The sequence below is a fragment of the Haemaphysalis longicornis genome, unplaced genomic scaffold (genome assembly GCF_048455015.1).
Source record: "Haemaphysalis longicornis isolate Haplotype H1 unplaced genomic scaffold, Haemaphysalis longicornis Haplotype H1 scaffold_3, whole genome shotgun sequence".
NCBI classification, from domain to species: domain Eukaryota; kingdom Metazoa; phylum Arthropoda; class Arachnida; order Ixodida; family Ixodidae; genus Haemaphysalis; species Haemaphysalis longicornis.
In genome coordinates this window covers 58,791,820-58,808,992 of record NW_027526335.1, presented here as the reverse complement: position 1 = coordinate 58,808,992, position 17,173 = coordinate 58,791,820, and the positions used below count along the sequence as shown (strand labels likewise).

Sequence of the window (17,173 nt, the reverse complement as noted above, 5' to 3'; positions counted from 1 at the left end):
AAGCTGGAAAATCCCCACACAATGACAATCTCCAGCCCATTTCCCTTACCTCTTGTGTAGGGAAGCTTCCGGAACGCATTATACTCAAAAGGCTGCAGCCATACCTACAAGACACCAACCAATTGCCCAAAACGATGTTCCAATTTCGACAACATTTAAGTACCTAGGATATTATGTTGCGACTCAAAAAAGAGATAATTGCACCTGCCACTCGCCACTCCCCTCGAGCCATTTTGTCCCTCGACCTAAAAGAAGCCTTCTACAGGAGCCTTCTTTCCCGCTTTAAAAAGATTGACTGTGACAACCGCATTTATTCCTACATATCAGACTTCCTCATAGGCCACCAGGCTGTACTCAAAATTGGAGATATAAACTCCAAACCAATCTTTCTTGGCAGTCGCGGTACACCGCAAGGCTGGATATTATCTCCGCTTCTCTTCAATATTGATTTACTGGGTCTACCAGGACAGCTAGAGCAGATACCCAATCTTTACCACGCACTGTATGCAGACGACGTCGCCCTCTGGACTGACACCGACTCTCTCGGAGGGCTGCAGGACACACTGCAGCTTGCCACCGAAGAAGTCAACCGTTACGCCGAGGCTTGTGGCTTGCATTGTTCAGCGCAGAAATCAGAACTTATCATCACCCGGAAACACCCCCACTCAATCACGTCGAGCCAATCGAAATATCTCTTGATGGCCATTCGATCAAACCTAGCCACTCACTCAAGACATTAGGCCTTGCAATACAAGCCAATACCCCAAACGACTTTGCCTTGTCAGAGCTACGTAATATGTTTGACCAAGTCGTGCATATGATTAGGCGGGTCACTAATCGACAGCGGGGATGAAAGAAAATGACACAATGAGGCTAACTCAAGTTTTTGTCATTTCTCGCCTCACCTATGTGGCCCCATACATGGCCCTAACCAAATCTGACATTGACACACTTAACAGGATCATTCAGAAAGCATTTATACAAGCCCTCGGGCTCCCCATGAGTACCTCGACAACCAAGCTTCTTCAATTGGGTCTTCACAACACCATCGAAGAACTAGTAAGGAGCAGGCTCGGTTGGTGATGCTGATGAAGCTTCCTACATTTATGAAGGTCGCGTAGGCCCGGTCAGAACAAGCGGCCGCCCAGCTGCTGACTCGACGTTCCATCTGTGTCCCGTAGAACCGCTCACAAGCCAGTACCAGGACCGCTGATGATGATCCTGTAATGATGGAGACGATGGCGATGGTGTCGCTACAAACTCATTGAAGGTCATCTAACAAGTCAGCGCCTCCATCTGACACACATTCAAGCAGGCCGCTTTGTTCTTGAATGCATCAACTGGCCTTGTGCGGAACAAACCCACCTGGCCCCTTTCTCAGACGACTGGTGTAAAGATATTTCGGTACGACTTCTATACCGAAGAATGTGAACCCCGACCTCCATCCCGAGCGCAGGACCGTCCGCAGCCAAGCCCACAAACGTTTACATGGCAATCGCTCTGACGTGTCCTACACCGATGCTGCGAGCTACGCTGACAGAAAAAAAAAACCTTGGTTGCAGTGACAACGTCCGAAAACCATTTAATTTCATGCGCGTCCATCCGCACGACCTACCCTCGAAACGCCGAAGAACTCGCCATTGCCATAGCCCTCATCCAATGCCCCAGCAAAGTCGTCATCACTTACTCTCAAGCAGCCTGCCGCAGTTTCCTTTAAGGGAGAGTAGCACCAACGACCCTACGGGTACTTCAACACTACCGTTCATCTCACCGAGTGGCGATCGTTTGGCACCTGCCCATGCCTCTGTAACGGGCAACTTCGCCCACCAACAGGCTCACAGACTGGCCCACTGAGCCCCGAGATCACCGCAGCTCCGACGCCACTTCTAACCTATCAGAACATTACTTAGTTTTGCCGGACCACCAGAAGAAAGTTCCCGTGCTCTCACCCATCCTTCAGCCAAACTCAGGAAATAACACTCCGACAATTACAAGCATGGACGTGCGTACACCCGGTTCGAGTGAATTTATTGTTTCCCAGACAGTACACCACTCTATGCAAATTTTGTCTACAGCTAAGTACCCTCCAGAATATAATAGTGGAATGCGCTCCCAACCCAGCCCCACCCCCCTCACCACCAATTCCTTTTTTAAGCTGTGGGAGACACCGTTGACCAGATGTCTACCGGAGGACCATACTTTCCTGGTGACACGGGCCAGGACGGCTAGGGCAACGCATCGATTCCCGAATTATAGGGTTCCACTCTCCCTTTTGAGCTCATTGAAATGTTTTCTGTCTCTCTCTTCGAGACCACAATACTTACTCGTAACAAATGCTCCGCTCATTTTAGATCCCCCAAACCCAAAATCAATGTTAACCTGAGGACTTACTCCGACTTTCTTCGGTTCACAAATCCAACGTAGAGGGACTCTGGATGCGGCGCGAAAAAAGTACCGTCGGTGAAATTTTGCTTTTTCAGCGTTCCCCCTTCGTACGTGTAGCTGCAAGTACTCCACGGAAACCAAACGTTTCCCCGTGCCATTGTTAGTTCAGTTAACGAAAAGTTTGCGGGAAAAGACGCCGAGGGACGCCCACCAAGCACCATGTAAACGCGCGCGTTGATGGGCATAGGTGGAGGATGCGCGGAAAATGGCATGCGACGCGCACGAGCGGGCCAGACGCCCATTCTCTAAACATTGGACACACTCCAGCGTCTGTCCCCTGTCGCACGGTGCGTGTGTGCGCGCGCGCCTCCTCAAAACCTGGCTTCCACCAGTGTGCGGTTAATTCGATTTGGAGCCAAAAAACTGCCGGCCCCTGCGCCTGCATTCCGGCTATGCGTAGGACGACGCTACTGCGGCGGCTGTCTCGTCGGTGCCACCAGACCCGGAATGCTCGCGCTGTCAACGGCACTTATCTCGCGCTGGCGCGGTCTCTCTCTCGCTCACGGCGAACAGCAGCGAGCCCACGGGGAATCCTTTGGGAGAGCCGCGAGTGAGGCCGTCCTTGGAGAAGTTCGCAGTGGTATGGAGCATAGCTGCGTGAGCTCTGAAGCAAGCCTGAAAGGAAAGTTTCGAGGTGACTGTTGCCGGGAAACTTTCGCAGAGAATTTGTTATGCGGCCTTTTTTTATTTTTTTTATCTGGCATGCCGTATGCGACGTGTGTGGTAAATCTTAATTATTTGCCTTTCCAGCTGTCGCGAGGTAATATCGTGAGAAGTGAAGTTACGCATGACTCAGTCTGTATGCGATTGACAATCATTGAAATTGAAATTGAATATGAAATTGACAATCATTATTAAATTCAACGACAATGCTTGCGGCGTGAACTTGGGAGGCGCAGCAGTTCTGCTAGCAGTGAAAACTTAGTAATGACTGCCCTATCTTGTATTTCGGTACTCGTATTGTATCTTCACAAACCTAAAAAAACTATTCCTGACTCTACTGGGGGAGGGGGGAGGTAGTATTCAGATGCCTTTTTGCTTTTATAATAAGTTTTTTGTGCTCACTCACTTGTGCTCACAGGCTCACTTATAATAAGCTTGTTGTGCCTGCCCTAAGCAGCGCTAGTATTAAACCAAGAGTGTAAAACATAGGTATATTAGTCCTTTTTGGTAAGATGACATGTCATCACCCCGCTACAAAGGGGAAACCGATAGCAATCGTCAATCATCAATCATCAGCCTTTACAGACTGATAGAAACCGAGACACACAGGGGATAGCGCTTACCTGTACAGTGCACAGTACAGTTACAATGGGAGATATTGACATGTTTTACTTTTCTGTCCTGACCACGAGTATGCGGGCTCGATCGAAGTTCCCCGCGACCATTTTTAATAAGTAGACGGAAAACGAGAACGTCTATATGGAAGCACGAAATTTGGAAGCACGTTAAATATTCACAGGTGGTTTAGATTACGCTGCCGCCCTGCAACATAAGCTGCGCTTCGGAGCAGAGTTGTAGCACGGGCATCGAACGTGCTATGCAATGTTTAAAATTTTTTTACACGAAAAAAAAAAACAAGAAAAAAGAAAAGGTCCATAATTTGGTTTTAAATTATTAGGCGTAAAATAAGTAAAATCAAATAAGCAAAACACTAAAATGTGAATAGTGCTTTATACTTTTTTTTTGTCCGACCTTTCACAACCAAACGTGACATCAATGCAAAGGAAGCGAGTGCCGTGGTGCCTAGTATAATTGTCTGTTTTTTAGGACGGTAGAGCGAACAACATCCGTTATTTTACAGATACAAATAATAACACATATAGCAAGGAAAACTGTTAGCGAAAGGCGCGAACTTATTCCTTTCGCAAGAAACTGCATCTCTCGACCTTGTAGGTACTCGTATTTCCTCTTGGAAGTAAAAACAGCACTAAAGCAGATTACCCATGCAGAAAGGCAGGCCGGTCCCGCATTGTCCCATTCGCCCAGCGCTTATCCTTTCTGCTTGTTCTGCATTTGTTTGTTTGTTTTCGGTTTGTTCTGGTTTGTTTTCGCAGGTGCGATTTTACTGACTGCCCAACTCGCTAGTCTACTTCTTCTGCTATTAGTTCCGGATGGGGGAGTACTGCTGTCGACGAATTCAAGAGCGGCTCCCCCCCAAAAAAGTTCTATCTCGTGTTTTGCGCGTCAAGTTACCTTCTCAGTTTGCAATGGCAAAATCTGCTATAATATTCTGCAAAGTAGCAGACAGAACGACGGCCGTGGGTTAACCGGTTGACACCTTCATTGTGCACGCACATTCGTGTTGGGTGATTTCAGATAAGATCGAACGAAGGGTGGCTGGTCTACCTCTTCAATTTGCTTAAATTTTTTTACATCATTGCTTGATTATTGTAATGCCCAGATTCACCAATATTTCCTCTGGAAAAATTTTGTCTAACTGTAAAAAATTTTGGAACGCGACAGGGTGGACCCACGCCGCTGCCTGCCTGTGCGCCTCGGCAAACTTTAGCGATGTGTATCTACGAAAATATTTATAAGGTGCAATTCATACACATTACGCTAAATTTACACCTGGTTTACATTTTTCTAGCGAAGTTTGATTGCTGAGATAATTATAGATATTTCGCAATAAATTTTCGAATTCGGGTCAGAGCCCAATTTTTTTCATATTTTGAGCCTAAACATTACAAAAAGTATGTAAGTTACAACCTTCAAAATTTACTCACGTGTGCTCCTTACACTTCTAGTCAAACACACTGAATAGTATATTGCATAAAATACGGTTAAGGTGCAACGGGCACGCAAGTTTGAACAAAACACTGAAAAACACTAAGTTCAGGCGCAAACAAAAAAAAAATACATCTTCAATTTTTCGAAAATTCTTCCCAGATGAAGGCGGTTACATGTACTTAAATTGCCATCAAAAACATGTTGCATCATTTTGTTCCTGGACGTGTACAGCGTGAGAGAGGAGCCCTATCTGCCCGATTCTCCACGACGTGATAGCGACTTCCCAAACTATCGGGCCACTGCACTGAATAAAGTTTTCTCTCCTTCTCTCACATATATATATATATATATATATATATATATATATATATATATATATATATATATATATATATATATATATATATATATATATATATATATATATATATATATATATATATATATATATATATATATATATATATATATCTATATCAGATTTGGAAGAAATATATGTTCTGCATAAATGCCAATTTTAATCCCCGCGTTGGCACCATAACAACTAATCTTCGCCCAATTTAAAGTGTGTAGTTAGGGGGAAAACGACAAAAGTCTTACGTCGTTCATCCCCAGATTAAAAGAAAGCGCTCTTTCAATTTTTTTGCGAAACACTCCCAAGATGTTGACCGCTAATTTGGTTACAAGTGTAAACACCTTGCATCATGTCGGTACTGGAGTGTGCACAGCGCGAGAATGTCGCCCTGTCAGCCATGCTCCTCGCGGGTTTCTAAGACAGCGAACAATGATATATCTACGTGCCTAAAATTTGCATATATCCGATTCTTTTGTACAAAATACAAAAGGTCAAATCTAAGGTTAAATTACACACAATGCAGTAGAAAAAGGGCAGTTTCAAAGTGAACGTTTGATGCCATAAACAATCGTAACTCTATGGAAATTGTATACTGCTGTGTAGCGCCTGTCTAGCTGAAGTTGCCAGCCGTGTAGTTAAAGAAAGAAGAAAACGTGGCGCGAACTAGACGGGGACGAAGAAAACAAGGTAAGACAGATGTAGGCGCCTGTATCTGTCTTACCTTGTTTTCTTCGTCCACGTCTAGTTTGCGCCCCGTGCGTTGCGCTGCTGAGCACGAGGTCGCGGGTTCGATGGATGGCGCAGCCAAACTCGGCGGCAGATCCGTTTATTTTAGTCCCTCATTTGTTGGGTGATCACACATTACTACTTTAAAGTGGATACAGCGTAGAATAAAATATGGCCGCCATTCCGCGCTTCGCGCATCGTGTGTTTCGTTAAAGCCAGGTGCTTCGCCGTTTTAAGACGGTCATTTTTTCAAGATGGCCGCCCGCTGTCCAATAAATGAAATTCGTTTTTACTTCAGTTTTTTTTTAGTAAGCGGGTAAATCTCATCGCCGTTCTTGGTGTTAATGAAAATATGCCACAAATATGGGACCTTCGATTGAAAATTGAGCGCGAACAAAAGATTGTTTTGTTCATAAAAAACTTGCAAAAACGCTCATTTATTGCTGTATCATTCTGTGTAACTAAAATACTAAAAGTGGCTTCGTTTATGTTGCAGAACAGAATTTTAACAGATCAGGCAGGCAGATTCCCGATCATATCCAATACTCTTTCTAGCCTCACTAAGCTATCGGTGTCGTACATGAGCTCGAGTCATCCGCAATGATCGTGTTGGCCGCAGCATTTCTTTGTGTCGGGCGCATGGGCCCGCGCCGATTTCATCCACGTGGGAGAAATCGAACCTACCCGCCGCGGTGGCTCAGTGGCTAAGGCGTTGCGCTGCTGAGCACGAGGTCGCGGGTTCGATTCCCGGCCACGGCAGCCGCTTTTCTGATGGAGGTGAAAAGCAAAAACGCCCATGTGCTCGAGATTTCGGCGCACGTTCAAGATCCCCAGATGGACAAAATTAATCCGGAGCCCTCCACTACAGCGAGCCTCATCGCCTGCGTTGCGTCGGCGCGTTAAACCCTACAATCAATCAAATCATGTTTGCGCCACGTTTTCTACTTTCTTTAAGTAAGTATACCAACTAGCTCAGCAACAAGTTTTGTAAGCCGTGTAGGTATTTAGAGTTTCCATAAAGGGTGCACACACGCCGTTCTGCCCGTAGATATGCTTCGCATCTAAAAAATTCGGGGAAAATTGCACTCACGAGCAAGACTTCAATGGCGAAGCTGTTGTAGGGGAGCATTGCCAGACACATAGTTGTTTCAGGATCATTCTTTATTTGCATTGTTGCGGTGCTAGTAATCGTGGTCATATGCATCCAAGATGTCGTCGTCTTCTTTGCGGTGAGTTGTGGGTGCAAAGTAATCTTCAGCATTGTAGACTTCCACCAGCTTTTCGTCATCAACTCGAGGCGGCGGTGGCGGGATCTGCAAGCCGCCTCGGGAAAGATTGCAAAATGCCTTCCAGTGGTCAGAGCAATAATGCAACGAATCATCATCAGCCTGTCTACGCCCACTGCAGGGCAAAGGCCTCTCTCATAGATCTCCAATTGTTCCGGTCCTGTCTGCGACCAATTTATCCGCGCGAACTTCTTGATCTCACCTACCCACCTAACTTCCTGCCGCCCCCTGCAACGCTTGCCTTCTCTAGGGATCCACTCTGTAACCTTTAATGACCAGCGGTTATCTTGCCGTCGAATTACATGCCCTGCCCACGTCCATTTCTTCTTCTTAATTTTTACTAATATGTCAAAGACACGCGCTTGTTTCCTGACCCACTCCACTCTCTTCTTGTCCCTTAACGTCCCACATAATGTTCCGTTCGATTGCTCGCTGTGTCGTCCTCAATTTAAGTTAAACCGTTCTCGTGAGCCTCTTCGATGCAATGAATCAGCGTTAACAGAAACTTACTTTTAACAAAATTGTGGCTTACAACTTCGAAAAGGTGACAGCTAACAAATTATTCTAGGTGACCAAATATTTGAATTCATCGGTAGCATTTCCGTGGCTGTTGTAGGATTTTTTTCCTTGTTCTACAAATGATAAAAAAAATGTGCGCCACTGATATTAAACGCTGGTGTTTAAACGGGCCAGCACGCAGGCCCAACTCTAAGGTTTGGCGGTTTCCGTGATGGGCGATTCTATAGCGAGTATTGTGATTGCAACAAAAAATAAAGGGCAGAAAATATATTCAACCATCATATCTCTTGGCGGCGGCTTTATGTACAGCCGCTAGGACAACATAAGGTCTGGACAGCAAAGTAGCTGGTGAATTATCACTACTTCAGCTGTCTTCCTAATATCTCGTTTAATGTTTGCTTTGAAATAGCACCACTGTTATTGGGAAACAGCTGTGTCTTGATAGTTTTGTTTTTATTTTGATTTAACTGTCGTTTTAAACTGCTAAATCTTTTTTTTTTCACTTAACTGATAAATCAACTCATCGAACCGGTTTGCGAACCGGTTCAGCTAACAAACCGGCATCTTTTCGGTTCGACACGCTGATATATATATATATATATATATATATATATATATATATATATATATATATATATATATATATATATATATATATATATATATAAGGGTTAGCAGTCAAAAAAATCTCGGAAAGCAAATGGGAGGAGGTGGTAGGTCATTGAAACAGATAAGGAATTTGGAAAGACAGAAAGCAAGTGGAGAAAAAACTGCCCGCCGGGTGGGATCCGGAACCACGACCTCCAGATTACACGCCTGGTGCGATGACCACTACGCTCCCGGATATTTTTCCCTCCACTTTCTGGAGTATGTATGTTAAGGTATATTTGTTTCCTGTGCTTGGGGGTGGTAACCAGCGCCACTCGGACTACACGGGGTGAAGGAGACCTTCTTTTTAACCCCCGTTAACATTATATATATATATATATATATATATATTTATATATATATATATATATATATATATATATATATATATATATATATATATATATATATATTATCGTATTTTAAGCTCTAATAGTTTGTTTCCACAAAGAAATAATGATTATTGTACGGTTTAACGCGGTGACCCAACGCAGGCGATGAGGCGCGCCGTAGTGGAGGGCTCCTGATTATGATTAATTTTGACCACCTGGGGATCTTTAACGTGCGCCGAAATCTCGTACACACGGGCGTTTTTGCTATTTGCCTCCATCAGAAAAGCTGCCGCCGCACCCGGGAATCGAACCCACGACCTACCTCGTGCTCAGCAGCGCCACGCCTTAGCCACTGAGCCACCGCGGCGGGTAGACATAAAGCTAAAGGGCTGAGAAATAACCGCCAAGTATTTCGTTCTGTAGCGCCAACGCTTCCATGTGCCCACTTCGCTGAAAGCGTGTCACATTCGTTAACAGCCCCCTCGTTCTTCCTGCGCAGGTGTGGTTTCAAAATCGGAGAGCCAAGTTCCGCAAGCAAGAGCGGCTCAACCAGCAGAAGCAGTCGTCCGCCTCCTCGACGTCGGGATCCGACGCCGGCATCAACACGTCCCCCATCAGTACCACAGCGGACTCGACGACGCACACGTCGAGCGCCAAGGATTCCAAGGACGTCAAAATAATGCTCCAGTCGCAAGACGTGAAACACCTTAACGGTAGGGTGAACTCTTAGACGCCTAAATTCATTACTTGGTACTAGCACATAAATGTCGGCTTCGTAACCTTTGCCATTTTATTACAGACAGACGGTAATAAAACAGCTCACAAATTTGGAGCTTCAAAGCACATTTTAAAAAAACAAACGAAAACAAACGTCGTCCTGCATGGGCCAAGTCTTCGCCATTGGATTGTTCCCTTTACTATGCGACTTGGATTACCAGCTATAGAATAATTTAAATGACAATGTCATAAACGGAGCTCATGACAAAAAAGAGCGACTAACCTTTTTGATCAGCATTTTAATATTACTTATATTTACATGGCTCTCACTGAGTAACCAGCATACGAGATGTAGTGACATTCAGGCAACACACGGGTATCTGGAAATTTACTAGCTGTGCGGTAGCAACACGCCAGATTCCTCCAACAATGCACTGACGGAAAGAACGGAGAGGGTGTAAAAGCGAATACCGAAAGGTTTAAGGAAGAGACTTCATTAAAAAATTCCCCGCATTTCCCCGAGGGGAAGAATGTGAAAGTGCGAATGCACGAGTTGAATTTGCGCGGTTCGGTAATGTTCGCGAAAGAGAGATCACACACACACACACACACACACACACACACAACTACAAAGAAAGAAAGATGCATTTATTCACAGACACCTATTTGTGTTGTCGTTGTACTTGATTGCTAGAGCGGATCTCAGCTTTGAAATTTCGTGTCAGTACTCCTTTAAGCGGGTGCATTAGCCCTTCTCACGCCCGATTCCTGGCCAATCCCCCACGCGGGTATGTGCCATGTCAGCGGCCAGGCAGCGCGCGCCCATCTCCCCCCGTTGCCAAGGAAGACGAGGAGATTCCTGGCCAATCCCCCACGTGGGTATGCTATGCGGACATCGCCGGTGGACGCAGGTTCAGGGTCGCTTAAGAAGTGCATTCGCACTTAAAAATGAACGAACTCGTCTCCTACCCTATAGTGCACTACACATGCTGTGCCCTGTTCAACGCTTGTTGCATCGTAGCCTCGCGCCGACTGCTTTTTTTTTTTTTTTCGTCGTTGCGTAGGGAATCCGTGTAAAGCGGATACTTAATGAACTGACGACGAAGAAAAAAACATGTTAGAGAGATATACATTTGACTTGTTCTGGAAGAGATGTTTCTTTCTGTTAAACGCAGTATTTCTCACAGCCTAAAAAGGAGCGGTAATCGTTCCAGCGTAAAGCGAGGAACAGGACTGGAGTGTAAACCTCCGGAGTCGACCAGTGTTCTCTCTTCAGCCAGCAACGAATGAGAGGAATTGGGCTGGCCAGACAACTTTCCGACGCCGGCACTCATCTCTCATCCCGTGTGCTCCAAAAGCGGTGACGTCATGGCGCGGCCGCGCAAATGGCGACGTTGTCCGCCGGAGTGAGCTGGGAGGAGCGTCCGGCAGACCGCTGTGCGCTGTGCCTCGTCTGTTTCCATTAGTGTCGGGCGGGACACGCGGAAGAGGGGGCCGTGCTATGCAAGGGAGAACGCCGGACTTGGGGCTGCATGGAAAAAAAAAAAAGGATAGAAAGACAAGGGAGCCGAGAACCCGGCTAGAAACGCGACCGCCGAGGCCGGAAAAGAGAGATGGTTGGCTTGCAAAGAAAGGCGCGTACGATGGGCAGGAGGAAGCGTCGGGCGTCCATCTTGAGCCATCTTTTTTTTATGTCTGGTGGCCACTGGGCCTAATGGTCAAATTGCGTCGTCTGTTTCCGACGCTCGTCCTCGTGCAGTTTTTTTTTTTTTTTTATTTGCTGTGCGCAGATAAAGCCAGTTGAAAGAGCCTGAAATGTTTTTCGTGGATACTTGTGTGTGCGCTTCTTAGCTGCGCGGACGAGCTATTGTTGTTTTCTAAACTTCAGGTGCTATTGCCCACGTGCGCTCGGGATAAAGTAGCCGCACAAGATTGACAACATTGCGGAAAGAAAAATGAGGGTGAAGTTTTAAAGTGGGATGCTTGAAAAAAAGGACGCACAGTCACAAACTTCTTTTTAATGTACAGATTTTCTTGTCGAAGTTTGGTAAAAAAAATTGTGCCTCCGTTCACTTCTCATTCCTCGAATCACAGTAACATAAAAAGCAGACGCCAGAATACAAACCATTTTTATTGCATCTTTACCTCAAGGAAACCGGTCCCCAAGTGAAAAACATCACGTAGGCCGCCGCAATAACGCGAGTAAAGACTTGACACACAACTTGTGTGTAACCTGGTCAAGTCAATGTACCAATCTGCACACGGTAGCTGTGCTTAATGCGTTTCCAGGAAGGGCAGATCACTTAGTTCGGTACTCACCGAAATAAATGATTGCAAATAATTTTGGGGAAATTACTGCTAGCCGTTTGCGTTGGGTACGTGAAGCGTATACAACACAAACCAATCACGATAGCACATGTAGCTAAAAAGCAAACCGGGAATGGTCCTGGCTTGTGTGGCCTGATGACCCTGCGTGGTTCCTTATTGACGCATTCTTTCAGAGTTTTCTTCTTCCTCCTTCTGTCTCTTCATTTTTCAATTGCTTATCCTTTGGTTGATATCGCCATACAGATAATGCCAGCAAGGCCCACATACTTGTTTCTTTCACGGTATCAATTAAATAACAGGTGCTTCTACCTGAATTATTTGCAACTGCTCGAAAAAAAAAATCCCTGAGCATTTTTACTACTGGGGTGCGAAGGCGTTCTTAAAAATAAGGGAAAGAATGAACATCTTTATTGTTCGGAAGACTTCGGCGGAGTCTTCAGGAGGTGGAACCCTCATTCCAGGACCCATTTTGCCTTACCAGCCGCAACAGCCCTTGTCGGTTGGATAGGGCCTTCCTTCAGAGGCCCCAATGAACATCTAAGCAGAAATCACGGTCGAAAATCTTTGAAGGAGCACGCATCTTTTACTCTGACACATGGCAGTGGCACAAATGATATACAGTCAATTATCATTAAACTGCTCGGGGTGGGACCATAAAAACTCGAGTTAAATTTATACGAAAACGGAAATCACCGAAGTCGAATTGATACGTTTATGCCCTTATAGGAATTTTTAGTTAGGGCTACTTAGTGATTAAATCAGGCTAACCGAAGTCGAATTAATGACAGTCGAACAAACAGCGACGCCAGGAGATTCCAAATGCACGCATGATGGCATATACATATACTCTGTCCCCTTGTACGCTTCGTCGCAGGCAAAGTGGTGGCAGCCGACAGCCCGTGCAGCCAGCAGCCGCACATGTCACCGCCCAAGTGGAGCTCGAGTCCGTGCGGCCAGCCTTCCTGTCTCGGGCCTTACCCTTACGGCTCCGGCCTGACCGGCGTTGACACCAAGCCCAGTTTGTCGCCTCAGATCTTCTGAGGCACCCAACACGCGATGATACCGCCCGTCGCACAGAGACTCTGCACATGGTGACGACCGTTCCCACCATCCGTGGACTTCCGTGGTCCGCCTCACCGCACTGGGCGGCCACACGGTGACTGTGCGCTCCCAGTACTCGTCGGCAGTGTCGCGGGAGCGCACAAGGTTCCAGCCTTGGTACAAGCTTGTTCACGCTGCTTCGTCGTCGGTGCTGCCTCAGTGCGTCCTCTCGGCATGCGTGTGCGTGTGACTGCGCACGGCAGAGTTGTGCTTCGTCCATCCAAAGGAAGAACAAACGTGGACTAACTTAGCTGAGCACAGGCTAGTCATCTTGAAAACTTCGCTGTTTGTTTGTTTTAGTTTTTCCACTAACGTGCCCGCTAATAACCGAGCTGTTTTGTGTGAATCATTCTGCAGCCTCAAAGCCGAATGCGACGCACGAGGCGCACGTAATAAACGTTCTATTTTAAGGGACAGCCGTGAGGAGCTAACAGCAGCGGGAAGAAGAGGCCGCCGCGTCAAAACAGAGGTAGTGTGTGTACGCTACACTAACGATTGCTGATGCTTGCGCGCTCTGATGTGTAGATGCGAGAACTTCCGTCGATACACCTCTTCGTCATGTTTTGCCATGTGACACGGCGCTCTGAATAAATTTTGATGAACAATTATTTTGTGGTGTGAGTGGGACTGGAATGGGTGACTTTATTCTTAACGGGAGACCCAAGGTCATGTTGTGGGAGGAGGGAGCAAGGGTATACAGTGGAAGAAGGTTTAAGTAAAGTTTGCCTTCGACACTTGGAGGTGCAGTTGTTCACGGCGGTTTATGCATGTGTACCCCACACACGCACACACACACGTTTGGCAGAGTAATGAATTGACTCTGCGATGATGAAGAGTCATACGAGGGCCTCAAAGGGCCCATCTACGTGGCTCGAGTCATTATGATGGGTTGACGATCCGTCCCCATACAACTTCACAGTGACCTGCCATAGGAGCGATGTCTGGGATATTCTTTAATAGTTGAAAATTGTTCCTGACATAGCATATGCTCTGCATAAGTCATGTGGCTATGAGAACAAAAATGTTTACCTTGGTTTCCCTTGCCTCTAGAAACTTCTCGTGCAGAAAACTTTGCGAAAAACATTATATCATACTGCAAAGTAGACATACATATTTGGTTGTATTCTGGCTTTAAAATCGGAGTATGACTAGAGAGCAGAAATAAAGACAACATAATTGCTTTCCCGTCTCATTACTTAAGCTTCAAATAAACTTTGTGGCCTCAGCGACCGCGTTCCAAAGTTTTTACATGGGAGGGATCTCGTAACACGCTCGTTCCCTGCAAAGGCGATTGCAGGTATATAGTTTACGTCCACTGTCTACGCGAGCTGGAATTAAATTGGCAAAAGAGACATACGGCTGCTTCCCAAATAAACAAAAATGGGGAAAGGGGGATCATGAAAAGAGAGTTAGCATTTGGGGACAGTTCAAGCAATAGAACCACAGCACGGTTTTGGCGTGTTATCAGAGAACCTCGGAACGTCTTCAGAGTTGCGCGACAATCGCAAACGTTACATGCCCCACACAGCACTGGCGTGCTTTGCGGGACGCGCGCTTCTCAAGCGAAGCTATGGATTCGTTAAGCAGCGTGAAGTGGGACCTGGGTCTTTTTACGAGACTCAAAGCCTTCCGCCCACCATGAGCCCACAAAGTCAACACTTCTTAGTTGCACGCAACTTACTCAGTAACTCTGCATCTCACATGTCTAAGCTTTTACTACTCTAGCATGAGACCAGAATGCCGCAAGCATTTACAATAGGCCTACTATCCCATGTGCAAATGAGTTCACTATGCACCGAATGTATGCGGAGGCGTAGCTGACCGACAAACGCCAGCTCTGCTGCAGGGGGACTGCAGACAAGTACATCTTGTGGGACTGTGTCATAAACCTTGTAGAAGCGACGTCAAGAACCATCCCGCCACGGCTTGCAGAAGCCGCAAGGAGCTACAAGTACGAACACCAACACGGCCGTCCAGCAGGTCCTGCGGGCGGTCGAAAGGCACGAGACTCGCGAGTCGGCAATGGCGAGCTCACGTCTCGGATGAGTAGTAGAAGGACTTTGGTAGTAGCTAACTACCAGGACGACGCCGAGGCCCGCGTCGCGGTGCGTAAAAACGTCGTTCTGCCGGCTTGAATAAAGTTTATTCAATCCAATCCCTATGACCGCTGCAATTGTAAATCGAAGCCCGCTCAGCCGCCTGTGGAAAGATGATGCCACGGCCTGCAAGTTTCATAGAGATGGGTGGCGTGCGCTACCCGTTTTTGTCGGCATGGTCCGCTGCCTCCAATGCGGGCTCGGGTCCGGCCTGTTCAAATCTCTAGTGCATATCGGCTCTGATGTAGTCCCACCAACAGCCAGTCATTGTGTAATTTGTCAGGCACCTCGTGCCCATCGCGTGTATACAAATGGACCATATCGGAGCTATACTTATTGTGCCTTGCTTGAACACAGCGCTAAATGTTTAGCCCTGAACAAAGGATCTTCTGCTTATGAATACAGCGAATCCGACTGCGGGAGCTCTTCGCGTGCACACTTTGTATTGGATTGCTCAAAGTGAGAATTGTCAAATAAATTCTAAAATCGCTCGACTATACACTGAGCCCCTTTAAAGTAACATTCACCATTGTACGCAGGTGCACTGCTAAGAAGAGATATTTGGGCGCTGCATAAGGAGTCTGATATCAAAGCACAGTAAACCCTCATTAACTGACTAGGGACCCCACCCATCAGCGACACCAAAAGTCTTGTTTTTCAATAAAAGTTTGTTCCTCTATCTCGCATCTCTCAAAATATCTGATAAGCGTTTTTTTTTTTTGCCGTGCATTTAACTGCCATGGGAGCTATGTATTCTATCCCCTTTATCTCAAAACGTTTTTTTTTTTTTTTTTCTGGGGACCACGGGTATCTCGAAATTTTGACAGAGAGGGTACAAGGCAAAGTCCGCTTCGGGCAGCTGATAAGGTCGCTCTGCAAACGCTTAGCTCCCATTACGTGCCGAATGCGGTCGTGAACGGGAAATTTCACATTTCCGCTGCCGCGGCGGTTTCCTATCCAATGCGTCAAGCAACTGTGGAAGTGATAACGTGCGCGTCACCGTGGCGCCCATAGTTGGCGTAACATGTGCGCAGTTGATCACGGGTTTTTTTATCGGTAAGTCTGACCCCAGCCAGACCCAGCCCTTGAAAGTGAACAAAGGCTGTTCTGACGATAAGTGCTCTCACCGAATGCGAACGCGACACAGGCGGGCGAGCATCACGCAGTTCTTTCTTCCGCAATAACAAAAATGTGCATTTTGTCGAATTGTCTTGCCCTTATTACGAAAGCTTCCCTGTGCAGTGGAACATTGGTTAACTCCACTATCTCTTATTTCAGTTACCTGGCCACACATTTTCGGCATTGCGCTTAATTCAAAACTCCGCTTATCGTGAAATTTTTAGCGGATTTTACGAGTTTGAGTTAACGAAGTATTGCTGTACTCCTTGAACGATTCGAGCGCGTATGCAGAGACAGTATTTTCGCATGCGACAGGAATGTGACACACCAGGCCTTATAGGTGGACGGACTGCTTTTCTCGTTGAATCCACATTGAAATTGTAAAGCATTTAAAATTTCTCGACAAACACTGCTGGGGCGTGCAGAGATTTCGAACGCAACTGTGAGCTCACACATACACGCGCAAATGTGCACTAATTTACATACAGATCTCCTATTCCCCCACGTGCTTCCTATACAGCCTTGTTCCGAAGCGGGCCAAAAATCACCGCGTTACCGCTAGCGGTGGCGATGGGCTACGTTGACTGCACGTAAGCCTCCTTCCTCAAAGCGCGTACTCAGTGTCATGATTACTGACATGCACCCCAAATTTTGTCACAGGAAACAAAGACAACGGCGCACCCCAACCCTTTCTCCGAGCCAGCGTACTGAATGGTAACAGTCGATGCCCGATAAGCATATCTCAGACCTTCAACAGACCTTGAGCGC

General features: G+C 46.5%; 1 protein-coding gene across 2 annotated transcripts in view; it reads left to right on the top strand.

Annotated features, from left to right (window-relative positions):
• The window catches only part of LOC144173266 (uncharacterized), a 107,619-nt gene extending 93,827 nt beyond the window's left edge, over positions 1–13,792 (top strand). For both annotated transcript variants that reach the window (XM_077701753.1, XM_077701752.1), the window contains exons 4-5: positions 9,544–9,757; positions 12,964–13,792. In XM_077701753.1, coding sequence (XP_077557879.1) covers positions 9,544–9,757; positions 12,964–13,130 — 381 coding nt within the window. In that variant the 3' untranslated portion in view covers positions 13,131–13,792. The remainder of the gene's footprint in view (positions 1–9,543; positions 9,758–12,963) is intronic.
• Positions 13,793–17,173: the final 3,381 nt, after the last annotated feature.